This window comes from Bidens hawaiensis, unplaced genomic scaffold, assembly GCF_021521415.1.
Source record: "Bidens hawaiensis isolate Kalapana, Puna unplaced genomic scaffold, B.hawaiensis_p1.1 tig00044803_1, whole genome shotgun sequence".
Classification (NCBI taxonomy): domain Eukaryota; kingdom Viridiplantae; phylum Streptophyta; class Magnoliopsida; order Asterales; family Asteraceae; genus Bidens; species Bidens hawaiensis.
This window is the reverse complement of record NW_027505915.1, coordinates 48,730-63,772: the sequence shown is the minus strand read 5'-3', so window position 1 is coordinate 63,772 and position 15,043 is coordinate 48,730. Positions and strand designations below refer to the sequence as shown.

The 15,043-nt window shown below is 43.9% G+C and overlaps 1 protein-coding gene across 1 annotated transcript; it reads right to left on the bottom strand.

Annotated features, from left to right (window-relative positions):
* Window positions 1-12,116: 12,116 nt before the first annotated feature.
* On the bottom strand, window positions 12,117-14,468 carry LOC143615906 (outer envelope pore protein 16-2, chloroplastic-like). Its single transcript, XM_077088901.1, has 7 exons — window positions 14,117-14,468; window positions 13,909-13,960; window positions 13,762-13,833; window positions 13,625-13,656; window positions 12,604-12,637; window positions 12,450-12,517; window positions 12,117-12,334 (listed from the first exon to the last, which is right to left on the bottom strand). The coding sequence occupies exons 1-7, from the start codon at window positions 14,243-14,245 to the stop codon at window positions 12,191-12,193; spliced, it is 531 nt and encodes a 176-aa protein (XP_076945016.1). The 5' UTR covers window positions 14,246-14,468; the 3' UTR covers window positions 12,117-12,190.
* Between the last annotated feature and the right edge of the window lie 575 nt (window positions 14,469-15,043).

Sequence of the window (15,043 nt, the reverse complement as noted above, 5' to 3'; positions counted from 1 at the left end):
GGTTTTTGGATTTAACGCAAAATAAAACAAAAATATTTTTATTCACAAAATATCATCACGAAACTAAATAAATATTATAAAATTCAAATATTTTTAAGGTTCGGGATGTGCATGTTCACGGTTATTCGGATATTCTCTAATTCGGGTTGGTTTTGGTATTCAGGCATGGTTAAAAAAACACCTCTATATTGGTGTCGTGGGCCTTATCCGTCCTATAAGTGTGGTCAATTACGGTTCGGTTAACGAATGTTGCGAGATAGCGATAATTTTTCTTACTAACATAGGATTGATCCTCGAGTTTTACTTAGCCTTAGTAAATTAAACTGTTTTAATTTAGAATTTTTTGGTAAAACATCTTAGTATTTTAAATTTAACAAATTATATTTAAGTATTTTTAGTCTTACATAAATCAATTTTTATTCCTAAACAAGTGTACAATCCATGTTGGTTTATAATTCTCAACATGGTTATTAGTTGCTTTTAACATTCTTATTACATTTATCATACACCCTCACACAAAACTATACCTGAAAAACATATGTAACATGATAGAAAGCAAAAGTATGGTTGAATCATCCATTTGCTTCATTTGCCTTTTGAGTGTTTTACCCCTTTATACAAGGATATTCATAAGCTCGTGAGCACCGACACAAACTATGTAAATTAGTTATAGTAGACGCTTACATTAAGTAGGACCAAGCTATGAATGTAAAAATATACATAAACAAATATATGGCAAGATTTGTAATCAATTTAAAAGCTAGTAAGACCACATGCCATATCCCTAAAGAATTGTGGATATTGCACTACACATGACGTGTAGATATCTATAAAAATGTATAGATATTGCACTAAACATGGCATATCTCATCTATAAACAATTGTGGATATTGCAGTTCACAACTTCACATGGTCATAATTAGATTTAGTGTATGATTGGTTATTGGTTAACTACGACTTCCCTTGATCTTATATAAAGAAAGAATGCCTACAAACCAAGAACATCAATCGTTATCCATTAATGTTCTTTTATATCAAATAAACTTGTATCTTATTTTTCTGTTGTTAAGTCACATAATTTGTTGAAGTTGTTTCTTGAGCAATGAACTAAAATTGAAATTAATTCCTTTTTTATTCTTTTATTTAAAATAAGTCCCATTCAATACGTGAAAGAATTCAATCAAATTAAATAGCATCTCCAAATCTCCAACCACTCGTCCACGTCACATTTTCTACTCCACCCTGTCAAGATCAAAGTCTTTGCCACCCAAAAGCCACCACCACCCGTATCCTTGCCACAGTCCTCGACACTACCCTAGGATTCATCCTCGCTGAAGAGGTAGGTCCCAGCAGAGCCCAGTTGGACCCGCAAGACTCACCTTGAAGAGGGACGTCTGCGCAGAAACCAACTGGATCCGCAGGACCCACCATGCTCAGAGACGTGACGTCCTTACGCGCAGTACGCAAGCTGTTCCCGCAGGAAAAGCCTCCCAATGGTGAAGTACCCCGCTTGTTCCCGCAGCTGCGGATACAAGCCATCAGGGAAGGCTACCCGCGCAGCAAGGCTATACGCACAAGGCACTTAACTCTTAAATAATTCAGTAATGTCACCTGAATGAGTGAGCAAGCCGGGAACACTCCCGCACAAAGCCGGGAAAACTCCCGCCCAAATGAGCCAGTCCGTACGATACTGGAGGATCTTTTGTACTGTACCTGACGAGGTATGGACAAAAGATCTGACCAAGGATACAACAGCTCACTGACAACAGTATGACGAGCAGCATGCTCTTGTACTGTATGTCACTATTAGCCGCCGCCTACTCACCAACCTGTCGGAGGACGTGCATAGCCTGCAGTTGGTGGAACAAGAATAGTACACAGCCGGCCTGGTCACTATCAGCCGCTGCCTACCCACCAACCACCAGCATGGCATGTGCGTAGCCCACAGTTGGCAGAACAGGAACACTATTCAGCCTGCTGTACCTGCTTGGAAACCTACCTTCGGCTATAAATACTCCAACACCTTGGAATGGTATCATCTTATCTCATATCTCATATCTTGATATATTACCTGATATCTGCTCTAGTCATTCTCTTAATATACACTTATATTCAAGAGCAATCTAGTCTGATTCTCACGCCGGAGGGTGGTCACAAGGAGGTACCCCTCCCCCTTCTCAGTGACGAGCTCACGGTGTCTGTTTTGCAGGTTATCAGAAGAACCATCTTCGCCGGATCTAACCCCTCGTGGGAAACATCTATTTAACCCCCAGATTGTCCATAATCTGCCCGGGGTCGATAAGTGTTTCTTCATTGGCGTCATCCGTGCATAAAAGCTAGAACTAATTTTTTCAGTTTTTTCAAACTTCTGGAAAGATGGTTAACGTTACTCAGGTCCCCAGGCCAGGAAGTAACCAAGAAACCCCGGTAACCACAACCCCAGCTACTGGGAGGAACACCGGCGAATACACACATTTTACGAACACTACCCCGGTTACCCGAGCCGGGGCAAGTGCAGTAAACAATCCTCCCCTGGGATTCATTGATACCCAGGTGGAAAGACAACAGACGAGGCCCCCCTGCCAAACACTTGAACAAGTTAAAGCGTGGGCGGAAAAACGTCAAAGGGAATTCCAAGCTGAGTTGGATGAACGCTTGCGTTCACTCCAGGCTGACGACTTCGGAAGCACTCAACAGCTCAACATGAGCAATGAGTGCGAGTACTTGGACGATGATTCGGAAGAATCCGACACCGACGCAAACCCTCGCCATAGGGCGAAAGGGAAGCGTAAGGAAACGGACTTCCAACAGAGAAGGAATTTTGGAGAAACCTTCAAACCAAAAAACGCGGGTGGAAACCCACGTGACTTCTCTAAAACCTTCAGACCAACCGCTGCAAATGCGGGAACCTCCAAGTTTGCAAGGGACATTGCGGAAGCAATCGCCCCAAGAAGTGCCAAACAGATGTCAAACATCGGCACCTATGATGGTATATCTGACCCAGACGATCATTTGAACAGATTCATAGCGGGGGCAACCGTCAGCAACTGGACGGAACCCACGTGGTGTTATATGTTCCAGATGACGCTGGTTGGAGCAGCCAGAGAGTGGTTCGACCGTCTACCGGTCCACCACATCTACGATTGGGCAGACTTCCAACAGAAGTTTAGCCAACACTTCAGCCAACAAAGAAAGTATACCAAAGAGCAATGGACAATCCTCAATTGCATTCGAGAGGAAGATGAATCTTTGCTAGACTTCATCACTCGCTTCAACTCAAAGAAGCTAAGTCTGGGTAATATTAGCGAAGATCTTGTTCGCGCTGCTTTCATCCAGGGCACAAAAGACCCAGAGCTCATCCGCATCTTAACGGGTAAAGATGGCATGCCATCCACATGGGATGCCATCATGACAGCAGCTAAACGCTTCGCGGAAACGGAAAAGCAACTGGGTAGAGATCTTCCCCAAAGCACAAACCTCTACACCCAGAAAACAAGAGAAAACAATGTCCTTACCGCCCGACTAAACAAAAAAAGGAAGCTAGGCATTTGGCAGTCAAGGGTAAACTTTGACACTTCATCCGACTCGCACCCTCGGATAGGCGGAAAGGATAACATGCAGTCGTCGAACCGGAACTCCAGATGGACGCCACTCACCAAAAGCGTCACCGAGATATTCGACACCGAGACTCCCATGGCCAAAGGCTCCAATAATCCGAGAGCGTCACAACGCTGATCAGAGCAAATTCTGTGACTTCCACAGGACAAGAGGCCACAACACCGAGGAATGCGTAGACTTGAAGGACATCGTCGAAGCATTTGTCAGAGATGGGACGCTCACGCACCTCGTGGCGTAATGAACGCTGAGCAGGCTAATGCGTGTAGAACCCCAGTTGGGGAAAACACGAATAAAACTGCAGCTTCAATATCGGAGACTACTTACTGCGTAAACAACGAGATTCCGAAGCAAGTGCATATCGGCTCGAAAGGCTCGATGACACTCCCAAGAACATGGAATGGAGCTCAATTACACAGTGCATATAGATCAATTCCAAACTTGTAAAAGAAAAGGCCCAGAGCCACTTCTAATGGAAGTGATTCTCCTTATCACATTGACGCTGATAACTTTACATTTATACTTAATGAACTTTCCACACTGATATGCCGGTCTTCACTGCATACATAAGTGGGGAAGTAAGTCGTTGCTTGTGGAAGGCGGCAAAACCCGCATAAACACAAAAAACGGCCAACCTTCATGCAGGTCAGTTATAGGTAAAGTTGGGTCATCCCACTAAATGAAAGTGCCGGTCCTACCCACACAAATCATGATAGAGGAAACCGAACTAACCTATTGACAACCGCGCGTCGAACGGTTAGTTTATTCAAAACACTGATATGCCCCCACCGCATAAATAAGTGTGAAAAGAAGTCGTTGCGTGTAGAAGGCGGCAAAACCCGCATAAACACAAAAACGGCAAGAATTTCTAAGGAAAAGATGAGGAAAACCTTCACGCAGGTCAGCCATAGGTAAAGATTGGTCATCCTACTAAATGCAAGTGACGGTTTTACCCGCACAATCATGATAGAGGAAACTGAACTTTAACCTATCGACAACCGCGCGTCGAACGGTTAACTTATTCAGAACACTTAGAAAATATCTTCAAGGAAAAAATGAGGAAAACCTCCACGCAGGTCAGATATAGGTAAAGTTTAGCCATCCTACTAAGTGCAAGTGACGGTCTTACCCGCACAATCACGAAAGAGGAAGCAAAACTTTAACCTATTATCTGCCACGTTGATAGGTTAACTTATTCAAAGTATTTAAGAAATTGCTACGTTAAACTACAGTATGCACAAGCGAATCATACATTGTTTATGCGGCAAAACAAGTGCCAAATTAAACTATAATATGCATGAGCAAGTCGTACAACGTTTATAAAGCAAGAGTGACGGTCCTACCCGCACAAAAGATTTACATTCCATATAAATTCAAGTATTACAAGAATGGCCGGGTATCTACCCGCCTACAAGAGTGTAAATCTATACAAAAAACTATCCTAACAGTGGGAAGGGATCTAAAGGTTCAAGCTTCAGGACCCCTCCCTCCAAACCCACTTGTACCCGCACCATCAGTTGGCTGTGGCGGTTCAAGAAAGCTCTTGAGAATGGTTAACCCATCATCAGCAGCAGCAACTTCGTTCACCTTCTCCACCACTGGATGCGGGAAGGCAGCATACTGGTTCACTGCTTGGTCATAAGCAGCTTCAGTATCTACATCATATAAAGGGAAGTTGGAAGGCGGGATGCCCTTCTCAACGAACCCTAGACCAAGCAGGAAGCCAGCCTTTTCCCCATCCTCATGAGAAGCGTTGAGGGCTGCGCTCATGGCATCGTCATATGATGTGTCCGTGAAGACCCGATGCACAACCTACAAAACAAAAATACAAGTATCAAAACCTTTTCTAAGTATAAAGAAAAGCGTGAAGACATTATGAAGCTAAGCTTACCTGCGACAACGCTTCTCGTAGAAGCCATTCCTTGGTAACCAGAGCCTCCTGGAGGGCAGCTTGAGCTTGGTTACGGGCGCGTTCGGCTTCACTTTTGTTAAGGTTGGCAAGCAACACTTCTTTAGCCGCAGCCTCTTCGACGCCCTTTAGCTTACGCTCAGTATGGTCAAGCACGCCCCTCTGGTCCAAGATCTCTTGGAGCTTCTTGGCGTCTTCCATGGCCAAGGCATCATGAGCCTGCTGAAGCCTCTCTAATTTGGCTTTAAGCTCCTCATTCTCGGTGCGTAGAGGCTCAGCAACAGCTTCAGCCCTGGTGGCCCTCTCAGTTGCGTTCCGAGTGGTTTCCTTAGCTAACCGAAGCTGTTCGTTAACAGCTTGGGCAGCCTTGGAACGGGCCTCGAGACGGGCCTGAACTTCAACTTCAAGGGCCTTGAAGGCCTTCTCCTTCTCCGCAGCAACGGCGGAGAGCCTCCTGTTCTCCTCCCGGACAGCCCGCGCTTGAGCTACTTCTTGGATACGAGCTGCTTTAAACTTGTCGTTTTCACGACAAAGCAGCTCGACGCGCGGCTGCATCCGGGCTAGGAGAATCCGGAGCTCATTTGTCAACCTACCCTCCTGGTAGCTTGACATTGCTTCCCCCAGCGCCCCCCTTGGGGCGGCGTGGCGCGCCCATTCGACGCATTCTACAGGCGTCCGAAGGGTTGTTCCTCGGCGGATGTTCCATCGTGGAACATACACTTCATTGGAATCCGACACTGCAAAAGCAAAAAACAGTTAGGAAAAGATGATAAAAAAAATATATATATAAAATAAAATAATAAAAAGGCCAAAATAACCCTACGCACCTGTAGGGTCGACGACATGCCTGTAGCCGCCAAACCCATCACCCGAACCTAACGGATATCCATCCAAGAGGTCAGGCTGATGGGAAGGAGGCAGAGATTGGCTTGACGCCCCAACACCGGACATACCTGAAGGACCGGCCGTAGTCGCCGGCGCCGGAGGAGGCATAGCGGAGGCCGCCGTGGTAGAAACCAACGGAGGTGAACTCACCGGAGGTGAACTCACAACCGCGGCCGCGGCTGTGGAAGAATCCACAGAAACACTCACCGCCGGCTCAGTGAAGGAATAAGTGAATATGGCACTGACAGCCGGCGGAGTCGTCGTCACAGTTGGAACAGTTGGCTCAACCGGGTGAGCAACTGAACCAACTGAAGCAGGCGCAGTCGCCTGGGTCATCGCCTCAGGTAGGTTGACCAAGCCTACCGTCATGGGTCCGGAGGTGCTCCTCCCCGCTCCACCCTGGAATGCGGTAGCATCCACGCCTGCACAAAGAAGATATATAAGTATAATGGCGAAAAGATATGAAGTTAAAAGTAAAGGAAGTTTGTACTTACGGGTCCTTTTGAGCTTGAAGGTGCGAACGGGCGGGGACGAACCCGATGGAGCCGGCCTCTTCATACCGGTCACCGTCGTCGTCCTGGGCTGCTCGGAGGTGACAGTCGTCTCAGCCTCCGGAGCAGTGGTCTCAACACCACCTGGGTTCCCCGCCGCCTCCTCGCTCTCGGTCTCCGAGTTTGACCGGTTCCCCTGATCGGCGGTGGAGGCAACCTTCGCCTTGCCCTTTCCTCCAGCAGCCTTCTTCTTCCGCGTCAAGAAAGGACCGTCTGCGGATTCCTCATCAGAAGACAGAATTAGAGGAATTCCGGCAGAGGTTTCAGCATTGAGAGGACGAGGGTTAAATAACTCCATACCTGGCCGCGTGGCGCTCAGAATCGGGTGGCCCGGCGGGTAGACCTCCACAAACCGATCCCTCGTTTGCTCCAGGATGGGCAACTCGTTCTCATCAAGAGCACGAGTACCCATTCGAGCGGGACCATCAGCCTCCCGCGGGTGCAGGAGCGACTGCAAGTCATTCCCCTCTGAAATAAAAAAAAGAAACAGTTTAGCGGAAAAACCCTAAATCAGCAAAAAGATGTGAAGCATACCGTAAGGGATAGAGTTCAAACCGTATTCAAGGACGATGGGAATCTGCGGCGCCTCCGCCCCAGCATTCTTCCACACCCGGCTCATCCCGAGCATCACCATCCCGGACTCCGCAAAGCGGTAAACCGGAGACTGGATCTGGGAAATCTTGGCGAACCATTCCGCCTCCTCATAGTTGGAGGCGTGAAGGTTCGGGAGAGCCCTCCCATTCTTAAACGTCATAGCAAGGGGGACGACGCGAGCGGAGATATAGAAAAACTCCCGCTTCCACGACCGAAGACTGCGCTCGGTAGCGCAGATCTTCAAACCCTTGATCCGATTGACCAAGGTGTACCACCCCTGGATGCACCTCCAGGAGTAGAAGGTCATCAACCGATCAACGTGGGGCTCCACACCCAGAATGAGGCACACCCACTCAAAGTGGCGGATCTTGGCGATCGCCATCGGGTGTACCTCCGTCAGATGCACACCGTGCCTCTCCAAGACACGGTATACAAACTTCGTCAATGGGAACCTGAGATTCCCATAAACGAAGAATGCAGCATACACCCCTATTTTGCCCTTGGGGGCATCGTACACCGTCTGGTGTGGCTCCGGAAACTCAGGCTCGAACGGCTCGAGCATGAACTTCCGGACGATGTACTGAAAGCTCGGTGGGAAGAGCACACTGGCATTCGCCAGCAGTGCTCTTATCGTCTTTATCAGACGTAGACGTCGGGATCTCGACGTACACGTCAGGTTCCTCGGCGGCAGCCTCAAAATCGTGAGTAGAAGACATGGTTTGGAGGTAAAGAAGAACGATTTCAGGAGAATGCTTGGCAGAAAGTTAAGAGTATTCGCCGGAAATCGTTTAGAAGGAGAAGAGAGAAGTGAAAGTGTGGATTACCAAGGACCCTCTCCCCCTTTATATACTCATCGCAATGAATGCGATGAAATTAATGCGGAGGAGAGAGAAAAGAGCTGGTGCAATGAAACTATGACACGTGGAAAAAGCAAGCTGGAAACAGCTGTTGACGGGACGGGCGCCGTAAAATCCGCACCCACGCGCCCAAAAAATTGCCCCCACGCGCCTGAAAAAGCGTCTGGAATGACCATGTACTGTCACGTCGCCATAACTTCCTGCACGTCCTGAAACTGTCAGAAGAAACCGTCGGACGACGTTTCAACAGTTTGGACTGTTCTTATCCTTTCACCAACTTTTCGAATTTCAAAAAGATTCAAAAAGATTCAAAAGTAAGCGGGACTATACCCCTTACCTTGGCAACCAAGTAACTATAAGACAGGTGCGAGTACAGTGTTAAGGCAAAACCCTTCACATACTTAGCACCTGCAGGGAATTGAAGCCAAGAATACCTCGGCAACCAAGTAACCATAAGACGGGTGCGGGTACAGTGTCAAGGCAAAACCCTTCACATACTTAGCACCCGCAGGGAATTGAAGCCAGGAATACCTTGGAAGTAAAGTAACTATAAGACGAGTGTTGGTACAGTGTCAAGGCGAAACCCTTCACATACCTAGCACTCCGCAGGGAATTGAAACCAAGAAGGATCTTCTGGGCCATGCTTGCGGAAACGGGAATAACATCCCCGCATAGCGGGAACGTCGAGAGCTAGATTGTTTGAAGCTCCAAGATGGAATTGGTTGTTTAAACATAATTGATCACTATGTTCAAAACTACCAAAACCTCATGGAGAATCTACACAAGTGGAACTCAACGCTCCTGACTTGCGAGGAGGTTACACACCTACCCGCATCATACCCAAAGATCAAGCAGAAAAGTCGGGAATTTCTGCGTGACATTAGGACTTCCGCGGGAAGAATCCCCATGGAAAACCTTAAAACTAAAACCTTTTTCAAAACCCTTTGCTTAAGTCCAAAAGTTCACCTCACTTATTAACAACTCATGAGAAGAACATTGGACTGGGGGGACTTGAAGAGGTAGGTCCCAGCAGAGCCCAGTTGGACCCGCAAGACTCACCTTGAAGAGGGACGTCTGCGCAGAAACCAACTGGATCCGCAGGACCCACCATGCTCAGAGACGTGACGTCCTTACGCGCAGTACGCAAGCTGTTCCCGCAGGAAAAGCCTCCCAATGGTGAAGTACCCCGCCTGTTCCCGCAGCTGCGGATACAAGCCATCAGGGAAGGCTACCCGCGCAGCAAGGCTATACGCACAAAGCACTTAACTCTTAAATAATTCAGTAATGTCACCTGAATGAGTGAGCAAGCCGGGAACACTCCCGCACAAAGCCGGGAAAACTCCCGCCCAAATGAGCCAGTCCGTACGATACTGGAGGATCTTTTGTACTGTACCTGACGAGGTATGGACAAAAGATCTGACCAAGGATACAACAGCTCACTGACAACAGTATGACGAGCAGCATGCTCTTGTACTGTATGTCACTATTAGCCGCCGCCTACTCACCAACCTGTCGGAGGACGTGCATAGCCTGCAGTTGGTGGAACAAGAATAGTACACAGCCGGCCTGGTCACTATCAGCCGCTGCCTACCCACCAACCACCAGCATGGCATGTGCGTAGCCCACAGTTGGCAGAACAGGAACACTATTCAGCCTGCTGTACCTGCTTGGAAACCTACCTTCGGCTATAAATACTCCAACACCTTGGAATGGTATCATCTTATCTCATATCTCATATCTTGATATATTACCTGATATCTGCTCTAGTCATTCTCTTAATATACACTTATATTCAAGAGCAATCTAGTCTGATTCTCACGCCGGAGGGTGGTCACAAGGAGGTACCCCTCCCCCTTCTCAGTGACGAGCTCACGGTGTCTGTTTTGCAGGTTATCAGAAGAACCATCTTCGCCGGATCTAACCCCTCGTGGGAAACATCTATTTAACCCCCAGATTGTCCATAATCTGCCCGGGGTCGATTAGTGTTTCTTCACTCGCCATCACCATGGATGGTGGTGGTCAGTGACGAATCCAGGAAATTTTTTCACAAGGGTCGTAAAATCTTTTAGTCAGTATTCAGTTGACTATCGCTACATAATTATTTTCCGATTCGGTTCGACCAATCGTGCCAAGTAATCGTTATATAACTTTTTGGTCCCGTTGGGCCCCTTCGGTCGGCTAGAATCGGGTAGGCTTGAGTAATATAGAAAAAACATAATCAAACAAAAAAAATACATGAAACTTCATTATAAATGCATAAATAAAATGTCATATGTCTAAAATTGTTCTTTACGGGATTTCATTTTTTGAATCTTAACAAAAATATCATATAGTACGCATGTCTTTTTTAATAAAACAAATGCAACTATCGTTTAAATTCTAATCACCCATTTGATTACGCAAATCAGACTTCACGTACTTTATCGTCGGAAAGTATTTTCAACGTTTGCGGTTGCGACAATACGAGAGTTAACCTCAATAAACGATAAACCAATACAAATGAATTTGGTGAGAAAACCAATGTATATAGAAAGTCGAAATATTTTCTTTTGAAGATTAAAACTCTTATAATCCGTTGAACTCACCTAACAAATTACTTGCGCCATTGTAACTTTTTTTAATAAGTTAAATGTAGATTGGGTAAAAAGTTTTGGGTGTGGACTTATAACTTAGGAATAAATTGATTGACATTTAAACTTAAATTTGTATTAAATTTGTTTCAATTAACTCAAAGTTAGTTATTTATATACATTTATATAATTATAAATGTAAATTTGTAAATTCGTTTTTATTATGGCTGGTCTCGAAATTTCATGGGGGGTCAGTCTCGAATTTTCACATGGTCTTTTTGTTGTTATTGAAATTTCACAGGGGTCGGTGTCAAAATTTCACAGGGGTCGGTCGATATTTTAACGCACATATTCCACTAAAAAAAAATTTCTCACAGGGGGCGGCTGACCCCCCTATTCATAGAGTAGCTACGCCCCTGGTGGTGGTGCAATTGACAACGATATTGACATTCGACAATGGTTGCAGTAACGACCGGTAAGTAATGGCACTTGATCGATGGAGGTGGCGATGGTAGGTGGTTGTAGCAACTATGCCTAAAACCGGGGTGAGGGATAGGCAGGGACCCATGACAGAAGCGACATGGTCTCATTGTGGTTGTGTGGGATATAGGTGATGGTCGAAGTGACATGTTTTAGTTCTTTTCGTAAGTATTTTGTCACCTAATTCAATAGGGATTCAAATTGTACTGATAGATTTCAATTCTCAATCCATTTTTTTTAAATTCCATTCAATTAAAAAATTTCACAAATTAAACTCACCCTAACTACAAAACAAACTAGAATTGAAACTAGTTCACTTAAATTCTATGTAAATAAACTTAACTTTGAATAAGCTCAACCGTGGTATGTTGCGGCGGCAACAATGGCTGGTCATAGCATGACCGGCGGCATCAACAATGGCTATGTATGTTCCAGTGGTGCTTCTATGGTTTTTTAGTTTTATAAGAATATCCTTTTCTAAACGTTTTCCTTTCCTATATTTCATATCCAACATTCTTATATGATAAAATAAAACTAACCCCTCAACTACCCTTTAGCAGCTATCAAGTCCCCTTCCATAACATTCTTCTCAAAAGGTCTATCAACCAAATCACTCCTAAATTATAACAAGACATAAAAACATCTCAACCCGCTAATCATTCAGAAATGTTAATACACATCTCATTTTGCACAAAATATGATTCAGAAATAACAAAGGAAAATAAAGCTCTAGAATATTCCTGTGAGAAGATTAGCCGCCACGGATATAGCTGCACCCGAGATGGCGCCTTGCACAACTTCTTCATGAGAGGAATCTTCAAATGTTAGCGCCAAAGCCGCACCCGTAACAGCTCCTGCCATCGCACTGTTTTTCTGCACACAAACACAAAACCACAACTCAGCACACTCCACTTTTTTTTATTATTGGGTCTAAACAGTCTCATGAATGAAATTGTATTGTAGTTGATGGAGTTTTGAATCGCTTTACCCAATCATGAACTCCGCGCGACTCTTTTAATCCATATGTAATACCTGAATACATGCCCGCAGCCAAACCTGAGAGATGGTGATACATTGATTTGATTGTTAGAACATAGCACAATTATGATTTAGATATATTATATTGTTGATCATGTGTTTACCCCATTGTAGTGATTCCTTCCCTGTGCTTTTGATCTGAAAATATTTAAACGCATAAAGTTGCACACATCAGAACTGCTTTTAGTTCATATAATGGAGATGTCAAATGTAATTTACTCATTCTTTAGGATTCGTTTTAAAATCATACATCCTAACACCGCCATACTTTCACTAAAACACAAAACTCGATCACGCCATATATAATGCTATAATCAAGTTGTTCCAAGTTCTTTTATTTATCTAAACAAGTCTTCATATGCCATGCTACAATCAAGTTATTCAAGTTGTAAACATGTTAATACTAGGAAGAGTTCGGATGGTTTAAATGGATTAAAACGGGTCGTACGTAAAAGCTAAATGCGTTATCAGTTAAAACAGGTTGTACAAGCACAATCCCTTGTGCTCATTTAGTTGAACAAGTACAAAGAGTTTTAATCAGTGGCAAAGCTTGGACGAAAACCCCAGGGTGACCGAACTCAATACGTGTAAAAAGTTTCATAAACTTGGGGGGGGGGGCTCAAACTTATCAGACAATAACGGATAAACTCGCACTACATATAAAAGTTTTTTAGACGAACGATGAACACATATAAATTTACACTACCGAGCAAAAAAGGGATGGCCGGAGCAGGGCACAATACAAGCTTCACCCTTGGTTGCAATCAAGTTATAAAGTTTTAAATGTTTGGAGGGTTGGAACAAACAGGTTTAACATGTTTTAAACACTAAACAAGTTAGTAGGTGCACTTGTTTAGATAAAGTGAGTAAAGTTATCAACCAGAACACAACCCGTTTAACCAAACATGTTAGATGAACATGATTGTTGTAAACATGAGAAAGCTTTTCGTAAGTGAGCTTATAACGTGTCGACCCAACTCATTATAAACAAAAAAGACAAGTTATAATCAAATTGTAAACGTGGTAAGCACGTTAAAGGGTAGCACTAAACATATAAAACATACTGGTCCAAGACCTGATACATCTAGAAATAACCTTGTAATTAAATGATAGGAATAAACATACCAACGCTTCGACAGAGCCCCGATTTGTTTCTCCTGCAATAACAACCATTTATAATCGTAACATTACATAAGTGACAAAAACATATATACACCATGCTCCATAATTATTTAAAATGATGTATATTTAATTATATATACCTCTAAGCTCCCGAAACCGATGCTTCTTGTGTCCCGTAGGAATCTCCGGCGGGATAGAACTCGAGTCTCCACCTGTAAATCAACAATCAATTTTTGTAAATCTTCAAAACTACACAAATTCATATAAATTACGGTTAGTTTACTCACTATCCGTAACCGTAATATACGCTTCCCGTGACACCGCCTGAATTGCTCCAATCTGCAAAAATAACAAATCCAATTAATATATTATAACAATCAGGATGAGCAAATAGTACCGGTTCAGTACTAAAAAGGGTACAGTCTGTACGGAACCGGTACTGGTATTATTTACCAACAAGCGTGTGTGAATTAAGAGTGAATAATTAATACGTACACCGGCGGCTTTAACAAAGCATTCGGCCATGCGATTTAACAAGGGATGGCCTAAATCGAACAAAGCGCCTTTTCGGTCGAAGCTTTTGAGTTCATCAAGCAATGATCTTGTTTCCAGATTGTGTCCCATGGTTGAACAATTAGTTGGTGTGTGAGAGAGAAGGTGTGAAAGTGTAGTTGCAGAGGTGAAGAAGAGTTTGGGTGATGAAGAAAGAGTGGAAGATGAAGGAGGAGGGAGTGACACGTGTGATGGTGTAAGTGTACACGTGGAAAGAGAAGAGGGATGTCAAGCCGAGGGTTTTGGCGGTTGATCGGATCGTAGTCACACGTGGTGATGAGGTATATCATTTGTTTTTGCATTTCTATGAAACGAATAAACAAATTATTATTATTATTATTATTATTATTATTATTATTATTATTATTATTTTGTTATTATAAGTATTTTGTGGTTTAAAAAAAAGCTATACGATTATATTGTCATAATAATTTATTTATTAAGTAATCCAACCTATATGGCTATATGTACTGAGCGTAAGTTTGGGCGACTTTTAGGCGCAAAGGGGCTAGAGCACCGCCCCTCCCGGCGATTAAAGGGACGGGAGAGGATTGTTATTGTCGCCTAACTTATGAGAAAATAATAATATTTTATTAATTTGACCGTTTGACAACGGTCAACAATGAAAAAAATTAATTAAAACAATATATTTATATATCTATATAAACATAAACATTCTTCTCCATTGATCATATCCATTTCATATTCATTTCATATCCTTCTTCTCCATTTCACATCTATATAAACATACACTTTCTTCAAAAAATCTAGTAAAATGAATCCTACAAAGAACCCGAACTAACCGAATTCCTTGGAACTCACCGCTACCCTTAGAGAAATCATCAAAAAACACAAAAAGTGTGTCGATGA